The sequence below is a fragment of the Lithobates pipiens genome, unplaced genomic scaffold, assembly GCF_037356315.1.
Source record: "Lithobates pipiens isolate NorthernLeopardFrog02 unplaced genomic scaffold, aLitPip1_a1.2 Scaffold_3, whole genome shotgun sequence".
Taxonomy (NCBI): Eukaryota; Metazoa; Chordata; class Amphibia; order Anura; family Ranidae; genus Lithobates; species Lithobates pipiens.
Window position 1 is genome coordinate 98804630 of NW_027507790.1, and position 14596 is coordinate 98819225.

At 44.9% G+C, this 14596-nt stretch overlaps 1 protein-coding gene across 1 annotated transcript in view; it reads left to right on the forward strand.

Moving 5' to 3' along the window:
* HSPB8 (heat shock protein family B (small) member 8) overlaps positions 1-14596 on the forward strand; it is an 80959-nt gene that overhangs the window by 36258 nt on the left and 30105 nt on the right. Inside the window, exon 2 of the mRNA XM_077462078.1 lies at positions 2519-2582. Within this exon, the coding sequence (XP_077318204.1) occupies positions 2519-2582 (64 nt within the window). The remainder of the gene's footprint in view (positions 1-2518; positions 2583-14596) is intronic.

Consider the following 14596-nt stretch of genomic DNA (forward strand, 5'->3'; position numbering starts at 1 on the left):
GGAAGCAAATCTTTTCTTTGTTGCATGAGAGTATATCTATGGGAACAGCCGTGACACCTATGGAAACATCCGTGGCGTCTATGAGAACAGCCATGGTACTAGCCCTGCATTCTGGAGTGGAAACCTGGATACCCCATTTAAACCCTGTAAAGGGAAAAAGCACATCCAGCCAAACACGAAAGTGTGAGGCATATACAGCGGGTGAGTGTAATCACATAAGGGGAGAGGAGTCACATCTAGAGCGGTGTGGTGGAGGAGTGTAGATGTAATCTGCTGTTTATTCAAGAGACACTGGTTAAACGTTTTTTTTCACTATTCCATTATTTGGATTATGATCTGAAGATTCAACGTATGGACTATGATTTTACTGGGATACATTATATTCTCAGGAGCTTTTCACAGTGGTGTTGGTAACAATGTTCTTGGGAAGTGGACATTGTTTGATAGAACTTGAAACAATTCATTTGATTCTCGTTACTTGTTTATTTATTTTTAGTGTTGAATAATATTTAGTCACAGGATATTTTTTTCAACAGATCGTATATATATTTGTTATCATTATTCTTCTGGTAATATGTAACTATATAATTTGTGTTAATTAATTTCGATACAAACTATTAATTAATTTTTTCTATTTTCTGTATGCTCGGGGCAGGGCTTGCACAGTGTAGTAACATTTAGTAATTCATGTTCACTGGATTGGGTCTATTATCTTTAATATTTTTGAATTCACTGGTGTGGATTTATATTTAGCGCCGCTTCTTCTATTGTTTAGATAAGGAATACTGCACACATTTCGTTTTTTTAAAGTGGCGGCTTAGTGTATAGTGTTTTGTTTAGCGCAGTGGTGATACACAATAGATGGAGGGAAAGAGTAAGTGTGTCCTTGTTTTATATACATATGACTCATACTTAAAGTGTTACCAGACCCACAACAGTAAAATCAGTCTGTATATGCAGTAAAGCATGCTTGTTATACTCACTGTGGAACCTAAGGGGTTAATCCTCCTCGTTGTTCCCCCAATATATTTGCTAATAATACAGAGCCAGGGGACAGGATGCACATGCTTAGTTTGGTGTGTGTTTTTTTTTTTCCTTGGAGGGTGTATGTGATCAGCACAGGGCAAATCAGCACTGTCCAGATAGAGGGTCAGGGGTCCAGCATCCTGATAGAACAGTCAGTGCAGAATGAAAACTCCTCCTACAAGCTTTAACCAGACTCACAAGACTTCTATATACTGCTGATGAGAAAAGGTATTTAGCATTTTATGCTTACTAAAATAACAGCATTTCCATTTTCTGTGCACTGTAGGAGACCAGATATAGTGAATTCAGGGTCCTGGGTTTAGTAACACTTTAAGAACGGAGGCAGCGTGTCGTCGCTCTGGTCCCAGACACTGCCAGGAGGCCCTCTTGTTGCTCACTGCATACTGCCACCTACTGTACTGTGGGACTGTCAGCAATCCCACATCACTGCATGGCCAGTCAACCCTTCCCAATGCTATCCAAAATGTAAAAAAAATTTTTTGGATGGAGTTACACTTAAAAAATGTACCTGTTCCAACTTATATCCAAAATCAACTTAAGTACAAACCTACAGAACCTTGTTTGTAAACCATTAACTGCCTTTATTGCCCTTGCCTTATAAATTAAGCCAGTTTATGTTTAAAAAATATAAAGTAGACATAATTATGCTAAAAGAATACATTTCCCATAGTTTCATTATTTCTAAAGCTACTGTATAAACTAAGACCCCTTTCACACTGGGGGCGTTTTTCAGGCATTTTTCAGGTGCTTTAGTGCTAAAAAAAAACTCATGTAAAATGCCTGAAAGAAGCCTCATCTGCAATCCCAATGTGAAAGCCCAAGTGCTTTCACACTGAGACCCCTTTCACACTATAGTGTTTTTCAGGCGCTTTAGCATTAAAAAGAGCGCATGTAAAACGCCTGAAAGAAGCCTCAACTGCAATCCCAATGTGAAAGCCCGAGTGCTTTCACACTGAGGTGCTATGCTTGCAGGGCGTGAAAAAAAGTCCTGCAAGCAGCTTTTTTGCAGCACTTTTGGAGCGGTGAATACAGTGCTCCTAAAGCGCCCCTTCCCACTGAAATCAATAGGAAGCTCCTGCAAAACGCCTGCAAAGTGCCTGAAAAGCGCCTGCAAAGCGCTTTTGGCAGCAGTGCTTTGTGGGTGCTTTTAACCCTTTATTTGGCCACTAGCAGGGGTTAAAAGTGCCCCACTAACGCTTGAAAAACGCTGGCAAAGTGCCGCTAGTTTAAGCAACACTTTATGAGCATTTTTCGGGCGCTGGCAGTGTGAAAGGGCTCTTAAAGCACTTGGACTTTCACATTGGGATTGCAGATGAGGCTTCCTTTAAGAGCTTTACAGGCGCTTTTTTTAATGCTAAAGCGCCTGAAAAATGCCTGAAAAATGCCCCAGTGTGAAAGGTGTCTAAGTCAGTTGTTAGCTGGTGTTTCTATCTGTGTGGCTAAATCTGTCTATTGATGTTTCCTTTTCTAGGTAACCATGAAGAACAGCAGAAAGAAGGAGGGATAGTCTCAAAGAACTTTACCAAGAAGATTCAGTGAGTACTTTGTTGGCTGATCACAGTTAGTAGAAGCGGCTGACTCCATATTCAGTGTCATTTAGTGAATGCCAAAAATGATCCCTATCAGCTTGTGCTATTTAAAGCTGCATTCACGATTATATGAAGTATTAAGATGACAGCAGGTCATGTGCTAGCAGCACTATACAAAAGCTATACATCATCATTTCCTTCCATTAACATCCTGGTAAATGGGGTGGTTATTGACATGTCTGCCCGTCTCCTGTCTAGGCTCTTTCTCATTAGATCACCGATGCTACAATTTTTAAGAGAACATGGTTGAAATAGACAGAAGCTTAAAACTAGGAACATAAAAGTGGCTCTTCCAAAATCTCTATTAAACTTGATCCCTTGACAGCACTTAAAAGTATCAAAAACATAAAAGAACAGTAAAGTATAGACCATAGACATCAATATTTTTTTTTCTTCCTCATGCAACACAGTAAAGGCTCCTTCATACAGCCGTGCATTCAAAGTTCATACAGTATGTTTTCATTTGAGTGTTCAAGCGGAGTTTTTAGCTCTACAAGGGTCTTCATGCTATTTGTGCTGTTTTTGTGCTTGTGTATGTTTTGAAGCTATATATATATATATATATATATATATATATATATATATATATATATGATAAATGATAAATGATATATATGGGGTACATCAGATAGGGTGGGATAGGGTATCTCACCTTTGTACATATATGTAAAATCAATAAACATATGATGTGAAAAAAAAAACACAAAATTATACAAAACTACAAAATCATTACATGTGAATAGCGTTGGGCGACTGGTTCGGCCCTAGCTTGATTTAGGGCCGAACATTGGCTGTTCGCCCTGTTCGGGGAACACCCACATTTGCCCCGCCAAACAGCCTGCAATGCACTATGTGATGCACAGTGCATTCTGCTCCCTGATTGGGCAAAGCTTTGCCCAATCAAGGCGCAGTAAAAGCTGGTTGTTAAGGAGCCTAGCCGGGAATCTGGCCACCATGTCCTTCCTGTGGCTTCGCTGACAGCTGAGTAAAAAACCCAAACATTTGCTTTGGATTTTAAGTGGAACCCCACGCTACAATAAAATAAAAAGGCGAGCATTCGAGCATGCAGGCTACAAGGTCGGGGGAGGGGTGAGAAAGCACCCCCCTCCTGAACCATACCAGGCCACTTGCGCTCAACATGGGGGGTTGCTTTTGGATGGGGGGGCTCTTGCAAGTCCAAAATAAAATGTTTTTAAATCGCTGAATATGTGACCATATATGCAGGAAAAAATAATGTCCACGTACAGTAAAGTCTTTAAGAGTGTCCTTGTGGTCCTTAGTTATGTTAAGCAAATCACCACATGTTCACCACCACCAGTCAAATTATTTTCTCTCCCCAACTTTATGACCTATACACCAAATAGGTCTCAAAACACCTTCCCCACCTTGAGGGTCCTAATCTCTCTAGTTCGCTCCAAATTCACCATTCAGGCCTATCTAGCATTATTATAAAGCCCTGTTTGACTATCTTCTAAGGAGAGGTCAAACAAATCTGTCAAGAGTTTTACCCGGTGGTCTGGTTAAAAGGTCTGGAGAATCCAGAATGTTAATTTGGAAAGAAGCTTCTAGAGAGATTGGCCTTTTTTAACCTAATAACTATATAACTAAGTCTCAAGTGCTTAAAGTGGTTCTAAAGGCTGAAGGTTTTTTACCGTTATACATTCTATGCATGAAGGTAAAAAACTTTCAGTGTGCAGCTCCCCGCTCATCCCCTCCTAATATATACCTAAGCTTGGTCGACTCTCCCAGGTCTCTCCCTCCTCATGGGCTGGGATGCAGCAGCGGGAGCCAATTACAGACAGTGAGAAGGGAACAGGGGGCGGGGCTCAGCCATGCTCTCTGTGTCTTATGAACACAGAGTGTTGGCTTGGGAGCAAGCAGGAGCGAGTGTCCCTATGGCAAGAGTGGGAACTTAACAAGGGAGAGTGGCCCTGCAGGGGATCCGAGAAGAGGAGGATCTGGGCTGCTCTGTGCAAAACCCTTTTTTTTACATACATGAAAAAACAGACTGTAAAAAATAGTAATAATGATCCAGTTCCCACAGGGTCACTACTACAAAAAACACAGCCTATAATAGAAGAGAATATATACTAACCTTTCTGGTGGCCCATATGTTGAAAAGCCACATCTTTGCTGCTCCCTGGCCGCTGTGCGTATTCCACGCTTCCATGTGTGTAAAATAACTGCTCCCCCCCCGCCACAAGCTGTGCTCTCTCCCATACGTCTCCCATACTTCTCTTACATTACTACAGGAAGTACAAAACAGCAGGAAGGAACCACAGTGTGCAGCAGGGGTAGCTGATCCACCCAAAGTGTTAAATACCTGCAACAAGTCACAAAATCCCTACCTACAGCTACCAGTCTGACCTTATGTTTCATTAAAGAACCGCTGAACAAAGGAAAAGAGTTTCTGACCGATTACTATGGCCTGCTGCCTTATGCAAACATCTGCACAGTTTACACACAGTATAAATTACTTTCTATTGTAAATCATTTCTTTTGTAAAGTTTCTGAATGCAGGGAATCTTTCTAGAATTCCTTGTATGGTTGAAAATGTGTGATGACAAATTTGGCTTCTTGCCATGATCCTAGCTGATTCCCCTTTCTTCTGCTTACAGAACAGAACTCCAAGGCATGCGGTGTAGATTAAACAAAAAATTACAAGGATGTGTAAAGCAGACAGTTTGTCAGTTTATTTATACAGATTTACAGGGCTTAAATACGTGTCATGGAGTAGTTTGCTCCTGCAAGTTGTGGTGGATTATTAGGGTGCTGTGGGTAGTTTATTAATAAGTATTATGAACATTATAGTTTAAAGCAGTATTAAACCCAAAAGAAAACATATATTGCAGCTTATCAATTCTTAAATGCAGTTTTTTGGCTTTCTTTCTTTCTTAAATTTTCACTGGGTGATCTGGTCGCTATGTCTGTTGCTTTTAAAAATAACGTGTTGTCCTTCAGATATAGCAGTTTGAGGGCTGAGACAATCCATTTACCACTGACAGGGTGCTTACATTTATAAGCTTTTGTTTCTTTTTGGAAACCCTTTATCACAATGAAAAAAAAAACTGCTGCTGTATCTGCTTAAAGCGGGAGTCCGCCGGGAGTTCCGCCGTTTTTTTTTTTAAAAGCCAGCAGCTACAAATACTGCAGCTGCTGACTTTTAAAATAAGGACACTTACCCGCCCAGCGCGCCCGCGATGTCGGCACCCGAAGCCGATCTCTCGATCGTCTCTCCGGTGCTGCCGCCGCCATCTTGGGTATGGGAATCAGGAAGTGGAGCCTTTCGGCTTCATTTCCCGGTTCCCTACTGCGCATGCGCGAGTCGCGCTGCGCAATAAGGATGGTCCCGCTGCCTCTGGGATCTGTTTGTTTCCCAGCAGGCAGCGGGGGACTTTCGGAAAGGGGCGTAGATCTATGCCCCTTTCCGCAGATAGCTATGCCGGAAGTGGGTGAAGATACCTGTACTGCAACCCCCTCCCCCCTGAAAGGTGCCAATTGTGGCGCCGGAGGGGGGGAGGATTCCAATGAGCGGAAGGTCCACTTTTTTTTTTAAAAGGTGTTTATTTTAAAATATTTTTGAACATACATACAGCATATAAGGCAAACAGTACACAAGTCAAGGAGTCTCCCTCCAGAGGTGAATACAGAGGCATCAATAAAGACGCCTCGTTGGAGTAAACCAAACTGCTACCATTATATGCAAAAACACAGAGAAACCCCAACAAAACAAAGACACAACAACAGACATGCCAACATTCGCGCACACACATCCATCACACTCACACCTGTCACCGTCCCCCTATGCAGTATCATTTCAACATAAATAGCCGCCATATAAGGTCATACAGTAGCAAATTACCACCCCGTTTCGTTCCCCCCCCCCCATACCCGGGACCACCATCCACAAAGCCCAAACCTCCGGCCCTACCCCCGCAGCCCCCCCCAGGGGGTCCTGCGAGGATAGGACCGTCCCCCAAAATGAACCAGAGACATCCAACCATGGTTGCCACACCTTATGAAACTTTTTCAAGCAAGCTCTGTGTTTATACACTATTTTAAATTTAGGGAGTTCACCATTAATAATACCATACAGTGATTGAATTTTGGGAGGAACATTGTCTTTCCAGTGCAATAAGATCACTTTACGTGCATAAAATAAAATGGTACGCAGAAGAGTCCGTTCTGACGCCCTGTGGACAAAGTCATTCAATATACCCAGCAGCCCCACCTCAGGGGTTTGAGGCACCGGGAGAGCAAGATGATCATCAAAGAATGCGAACAGGTCCGTCCAATACACATTTAGTCCAGGACAACTCCAAAACATATGAAATAGATCAGCATTATTGTGAGTACATCTAGGACACAAGGCCTCAGTTCTCAAACCCATTCTAGCCAGTCTAGCCGGTGTGTAGTGCAGCTGATGAATAAACTTAAACTGAACATATTGGTCGGAAGTGCTGATAATATCCTGGAAGCAGGTTTCAGTAGTTTCCTCCCACCCCTCCTCTACCAGGGCAGGTATCAAACGCTTCCACTTCACAAAGGAATTACAAAATGAGTCTGCTCCTGCCCTGGAGAGGTGATCATAAAAAGTTGTAACCTGTTTAGTAAGAACCGGGTAAGACATTAGGTCCTCCATAGGGGACTCCTGAAGCTCTATGTGCAAGGAACCAAACTGCGCCCGAATGGCATGTCTAAGAAGTAGATACTTATAGAAAAATTTATTATCTATCGAGAAGGTACCCCGTAAGTTTTCAAAGGATTCAAACTCATTTCCCTTGATGATGTGGGACAGGCGCAGAACATGCAGCCTAGCCCACCATTGGGAGTCTGGGTGCCCCTGTAGTTCAGGTACACTGGGATTGTCCCATATCGGTGTTTGTGGTGACCTGCCCGGGGTACAAATAGAAAGAAGTTTCTCTCCCTCTCTCCAGGCCAGTAGACCCACCTCCATAGGGGAAAATCTAGAGCATCTAGAATGTAGGGCCCTGTGCAGTACGTCATTAACCGAGTCAAACGGGGCATGAAGGATTGACATGAGAATGGCGGAGGGGGGCTGGGGGTTGGAATGCAACCAATCATAGATATATGTCAGTTGGGAGGCAAGGAAATACTTGCCTAGGTTCGGGTGGGCCAGGCCTCCTTTCAATTTAGAGGATTGCAAAGATGTCTTGGCAAATCGCGGATGGGAGTTTTGCCAGATAAAGGAGGACACACTGGATTCTATTTTCATAAATACCTTTTTTGGGAGATAGACCGGGGCAGCTCGAAAACAGTATAGAAATTTTGGGAGGAATATCATCTTAAAGATGTTAATACGACCTATTAAGTTGAGAGGGAGAGTTGCCCACGCTTGAAGTCTGTCAACCATCTGTTTTGTGATTGGGGTAATATTCAAGGCTTCATATTTGGGGAGCTCGTTATGTATCTGAATGCCCAGATATTTAAATGACTGGGACGTCTGAAGTTTAGAAGCGGTCAAGTAATCATAGGAGCAGCGCGGGCCGATGGGGAAAGCTATCGACTTGTCCCAACCTACCCTCAGACCAGACACATCTCCAAATTCCTCAACCACCCGCATGAGACCATGAAAGGAGCCTTCCTTACCATCCAAATAAATCAAGGCATCATCTGCATACAAAGATATCTTTTCCTCCAGTAATCCTACTCGGATGCCCCCTATCCCCGAAGCCTGCCGCACCGCCAGTGCCAGGGGCTCTATGGCGATGGCGAACAGGAGCGGGGACAGGGGACACCCTTGTCTAGTCCCCCTAAACAGCCGAAATGGTGATGAGACATCTCTATTAGTTCTCACCCTCGCACTCGGCTTAGCGTATAGCAGGCGGACCCATTTTGTAAATAGTGGGCCAAAGCCCATGTTAGCCATTGTCTCCCACAAAAATGACCAACGCACCGTATCAAATGCCTTTAACACATCTAAGGACAATACCAAACTACTTTGTTTATCCCTACATGCTCTATGGATATGTAGATATAATCTGCGTATATTGTCAAAAGTGCTACGTCCAGGCATAAACCCAGCCTGATCTGGCGAGATTAATGAGAGTATAAGCTTTTGCAAACGAAGAGCCAATATCTTGGCCAAAATTTTTGCGTCATGGTTTAGGAGGGAGATAGGACGGTAGGACTCACATAGCAATTTGTTCTTGCCCGGCTTGGGCAAGACCACTATCAGGGCTTCATTCATGGAGTCAGGAAGAGATCCCATGTTCAAAGATGCTCTGTACGTAAGGAGTAGCTTAGGGGCTACCAATTCAGTATAGGTCTGGTACCACGCCGAAGGGATACCGTCAAGGCCGGGGGCATTCGAAGGCGGTAGGGAACCTATCGCTGCCTCCACCTCCTCAAGAGTAATCTCCTGCTCAAGGAGGTCTCGCTGGGCCTCCTCCAGTCCAGGAAACACCAACGACGAGAAAAAACCCTGAAATGTAGCCTCCGATGGGGGCACTGGATCGTCATAAAGTTTGCTGTAGTATGAGGTAAATTCCTGATTTATCGCCCCCGGGTCTTCAGTAGTAGAACCATTGGGCAGTTGTATGGCAGAGATGGAACTATCCAGATAATCCGTATGAGCGAGGAAGGCTAATAGCCTCCCATTCTTACCCCCGTGTTCGTGTAGTTTTGCTGTCAGGTGTAGTTGTTGTATTTTAGTCGTGTCCACAAGATGTAACTGTAACAGCTTGTGGGCATTCGTCAGGTCACCTCGAGTAGTCTCAGTCGGGTTGAGTATATGTCTACGTTTAGCCTCCTCAAGGGAACGTTCGAGATCCAGTTGTTGGGCCCTCCCCGCTCGTCTATGATGCTTAATACGGGATATGTACGATCCACGCAATACCGCCTTAAAGGCATCCCAGGTAGGTCCCGCTGCTGTGGTGCCAGTGTTCGTGGACCAGTAGTCTGACATATCTGAGGGAATGGCCTCTTATATCCCCGGTGTGGACACCCACAAGGGACTAAGTTTCCACACCCTAAATGAAGGACAGTGCCCCAGGGAAAGGGTAACCTGCAGTATTGAGTGATCCGAAACTGTTTGAGAGATATATTTAATCGCCCTGACGACCGGCCGGAAACTCCCGGTGGCCAGTGCATAGTCTAGTCTGGACAAAGAGCCATACGTTTTGGATTGACATGAGAATACCTTTACCCCCGGGAATTTCCAACGCCAAATATCAACATATCCATAGGCCTCACACCATTTACTAAACATTCTTGATTCGCTTCCATGGGGTTTCAACCGATCCAGATCAGGCTGTAGCACCGAGTTGAAATCACCCACAATAAACGTAGGGCAAACAGGTAACAGTGATAACTTAGTACTCAAATCGGAGAATACCGTGGCCGTGGCTGGCGGAGGAACATAAACTGTGACCAGAATGACAGGAGTTCTTAGCACCGTGGCATGTAACACTAAAAATTGACCCCCGGGGTCCGAGACCACCTGATGGCACTCAAACTGTAGCCCTTTGCGTATTAAGATGGCCACCCCACGAGCATAGTTGGAGTAAGTGGAATGAAAGTTGTGAGCCACCCAACACTTTTTTAACGCAAGGATTTTTGAGCCCACCAGATGAGTCTCCTGCAGACAAAGAATATGCGGGTGCAGTCGTTTAATCTGCTCAAACACCAATGCACGTTTAAATTTAGAATTTAGCCCCCGAACATTCCAGGAGCATATGTTTACCTCAGCCATGTACGGGCTGGGAATAGTGTACAAGAACGTGAACAAGCGGGTGTAGCCCGCCCAGGAACCCCAAAACAGTCCCTCACCAGACAGCCAGAGCCACAGTACCTCCAGGGGGACAGGTGACACATACATACTCCCATCCATCCACACACCACACACTCCTCACCCATACAACAGACAACAAATAAAGGGCTGCCAAGTAGCAGCAACAACCCTGCCCTGCTCCCACGGAAATGGAGCGGGCTTGTACCCAAAACTGGGGCCATGCGTGGGGCGCATGGCCTGATAGCCATGCAATTATCCACAACTAGATAACTTCACCACAATGTGGCTCAAAATCGTTCTGCCTGGAGCAGCTCCCAGGTACTCATCCAAGAAATGGAGGAGAAAAAGAGTCCCGCAACATAAAAAAATAAATCTTGTTAGTCCCAACATGTTTCAATAAGAGCAGCAGAGACCCGCCTCCCTGACCGAGGCAGTTGCAAAAAAGAAAAAAGGGGGGGCAAAGAAGAAAATAGAATGATAACCATCCAGGCCATTATTCTTCAGACAGGATCTTGAGGGGGTTGGGGTAGGGATTCCCACCATGCAAGGACGTTCTTGGGTGACTGGAAGAAAAGAACCTTCTCCTGATAGACAATACGTAGGGTAGCCGGGAATATCATAGAATACTTCACTGCGTGTACTCTCAGCTTGCGTTTAACAGACTGGAATTGCGCCCGTTGGTTGCGAACCGCCACCGAATAATCTGGATACAGTGACACAGCAGCATTATTGATCTTCAAGCTGCCTTTCACTCTGGCCGCCCGCAGTATAGCATCTCTGTCTCTGTAGTTCAGCAACCTAATTACCATGGTACGTGGTGGATTGCCCGTGGGGAGAGGTCTGCCCGGGACTCTGTGAGCCCGTTCTATCACAAAGCAGGGGGACAGGGTGTCACGGCCAAATTCCTGCTCAAGCCAACTTTCCAGAAAGGCCACTGGGTCAGACCCCTCTACCCGCTCAGGAAGACCAACCAGCCTCAGGTTGTTACGTCTGAGGCGGTTCTCGAGGTCGTCCATCTTGTTTTCCAGGGAGGCAATTTTACCCCCCGCCGTATTAAGTTTAGGCCAGATAGGGTCAACTGCATCCTCCAAGTCACTAATACGTTTCTCAGTCTCATCCACCCTTCCGCGTATTTTCTGAACATCCTGTCTCAGCAATGTAAAGTCACTTCTTATTTCAGCCACAGTCCCCATTAGAGCCACATGGTTTACCTTAATGGTGTGCAGCACATCGGCAAGCGTCGGGTCCCGGCCGCTCCCTTCCGCCTCCTCTCCCTCCGAGATCTGTGACTCCAGGATCGGGGGGTCCGGATGTCCCGGGGAGGACGACGGAGAGGATTCCCCAAAGAGATCCGGCGTGGAGGCCGGAGAATCACAGAGCTCCGCGGTGGTGGTCCGGCGGCCATCTTGGCCCGAGCGTGTGTGCGCAGACATTCGCGCCGGCGGCTGCCTTCTGCGTTTGCCCATCCGCCGATATCACCTGCCAGGGAAGCGGGGGGGTCCTCCGGTGCAGTCGGTGTCTTTCGGTCGGCGATTGGCGCGGGATTAACCCAGGAGGGAGCAGGATTGTAGCGGGAGAAGACGGAGCTGCTCAGAAAGACGTCCGCTCACATGACCACCTAGGCCACGCCCCCGCGGAAGGTCCACTTTAGGGTGGACCTTCGCTTTAAAGAGTGTTAGTTTGGTTTAAAATTGTTAGTAAATTCAAATCTGCTAGTAACACTACTCTCTACCCAGATTAACAATGCTGCTTTCCAAATGGTATTTCTGTTGCTTCTCCATCCAGAATGCAGACACCCTAATAAGGGAGATGTGTTACTGGCTGGATCACCAGGTAAAAATAAAAAGGAAAAAGCCTAAAAAAAAATAAAACAAATTCAGCCGTAGCACATACTGTAAGGAATGGCAAACTGCAATATATTAAATGTTGGTTTTAGACCAAATACTGCTTAAAGTGTTATACCTAAACAATGTTTAACCTCTTCCGGACTGCCCACCGGTGTTATATGTCAGCTGTTTGAAGAGGAATATCGTTGTTATGGCAGCAGTTAGCTGCTATAACCTCGGTATCCTCTTCTTCAGTGAGCGGTCCAGTTTAAGATAAAAGCGGTCTCTGAGGCGTATTCGCCGCAAGATCACTTTTATCGGTGGCGGCAGGAGAGGGGACCCCCTCCCGCCACTTACCGGCGATCGGATCCTTTCTGTAGCCTGACATGGAGACGAGTGTGGGGAAGATGGCCCCCAACCGCCTCCATATCATTACAGAGCAGAAGAGATGTCAAAAAGTCACTTCTGCCTATAGCTCTTAAAGGGACATTTTTTTCATTTTTTTAAATGACAATTTTTTTATTTTATTGCACTTTAGTGTAACTATGAGATCTGAGGTCTTTTTGACCCCAGATCTCATATTTAAGCGGTCCTCTCATGCTTTTTTTCTATTACATTCCTTGTAATAGAAATAAAAGTGACACCATTTTTTTTTTTTTTTAAACTGTGTAAAAATAAAAAATATTAGGTAAAATAAATAAGAATACATTTTTTTTTTTTAAATGCGCCCCGTTCCGACGAGCTCGCGAACGCATTCTTCAGTGTGTCCAGTTAGACCTCTTTCACACTGGGGCCGCATGTGTGTTAGTGCCAAAGCGCCGCTCTTTTTAATTGCACTTCAGCGCTGTTTAAGTGGAGCTTTTCGGCCACTAGCAGTGCACTTTTAACCCCCAAAGAAGGGATTAAAAATGCCTGTGTTGCGGTGCTTTCTAAGCACTTTTCAGGCAATGGGCAGGGGCATTTTAGGCGCGCTAAGTCATTGCATTACTGTTCATGTGATTTTCTGCTAAGCAAAGTGAACTGCTAAGCAAAGTGAACTCTATATAGCTGTGCATGCAAAGGCCCCTTTCACACGAGCTGCCCGATCGAGTCCGCCTGTCAGTTTTTCAGGTGGACCTGATCGGACACTCCAGTCACTTCTACGGAGTGGCAGAAGTCAGCAGACACATGTCCCTTGACACCCACCGCCATCCGATCTTGTCTGCCAAAAACAGACGGATGGTGGTCCTATTCCCCATCGGTCCAGGGGATCGGATGGCATCAGATGGAAATGGACAGGCGGTCAGTTTCCATCCGTTTGACCCAGAGAGGAAAGCGGGATTGTGTCCATATCCTCTCTGCATAGTGGAGCGGACACGGATCTGTCATCCACCTGCTCAGCGGGGTTCAGCGGGGATCTCCCACTGAGCAAGCAGATTCTGCTTAGCAGAGGCGTTTGTGTGAAAGGACCAGGGTTCCAGAGTGCTGGACATCTGGTTTTGAAGGTTTACATCAAACTGCACTTTGGTGTATTTTGAAAGAGAAATTACATGGACTCATTTACACATTTAATTAAAGAGTACATAAACCCAATCTCATATACTTTCATGCTAATATCATTTCCAAAGAAATGTAAAAAAGTTTTAAATCTGTAGCTTTCCCTAAAATAATACCTGGTGATCCTGCTATGATAATTCTTTTTCAAGTGCTTCCGGTTAAGGGATGACAATACTCTGTCCCTGTCTCCCGCGTATGCTCCCACGTCCCTGCCACATGAACTTCCAGTGAAGACTACAAGTGGCCTTTTCAGCTTGCATTATGCAGGTATGGTCTACTGCTGTCACCATCAGTAAACCTGATGATATGCTGGGATATATGTATGTAGATAGTAAGTGGCTACAAAGAGGCTGAAGGTGATGAATGAAAGGTGAAAACAGTATTTAAAAATATATATATATACAGTATCTCACAAAAGTGAGTACACCTCTCCATTTTTGTAAATATTTTATTATATCTTTTCATGTGACAACACTGAAGAAATTACAGTTTGCTACAATGCAGTAGTGAGTGTACAGTTTGTATAACAGTGTAAATTTGCTGTTCCCTCAAAATAACTCAACACACAGCCATTAATGTCTAAAATGCTGGCAACAAAAGTGAGTACACACCTAAGAGAAAATTTCCAAATTGGGCCCAATTAGCCTTTTTCTCTCCCCTGTTGTCATGTGGCCTGTTAGTGTTACAAGGTCTCAGGTGTGAATAGGGAACAAGTGTGTTCAATTTGGTGTTATCGCTCTCACTCTCTCATATTGGTCACTGTAAGTTCAACATGGCACCTCATGGCAAAGAACTCTCTGAGGATCTAAAAAAAAGAATTGTTGCTCTACATAAATATGGCGTAG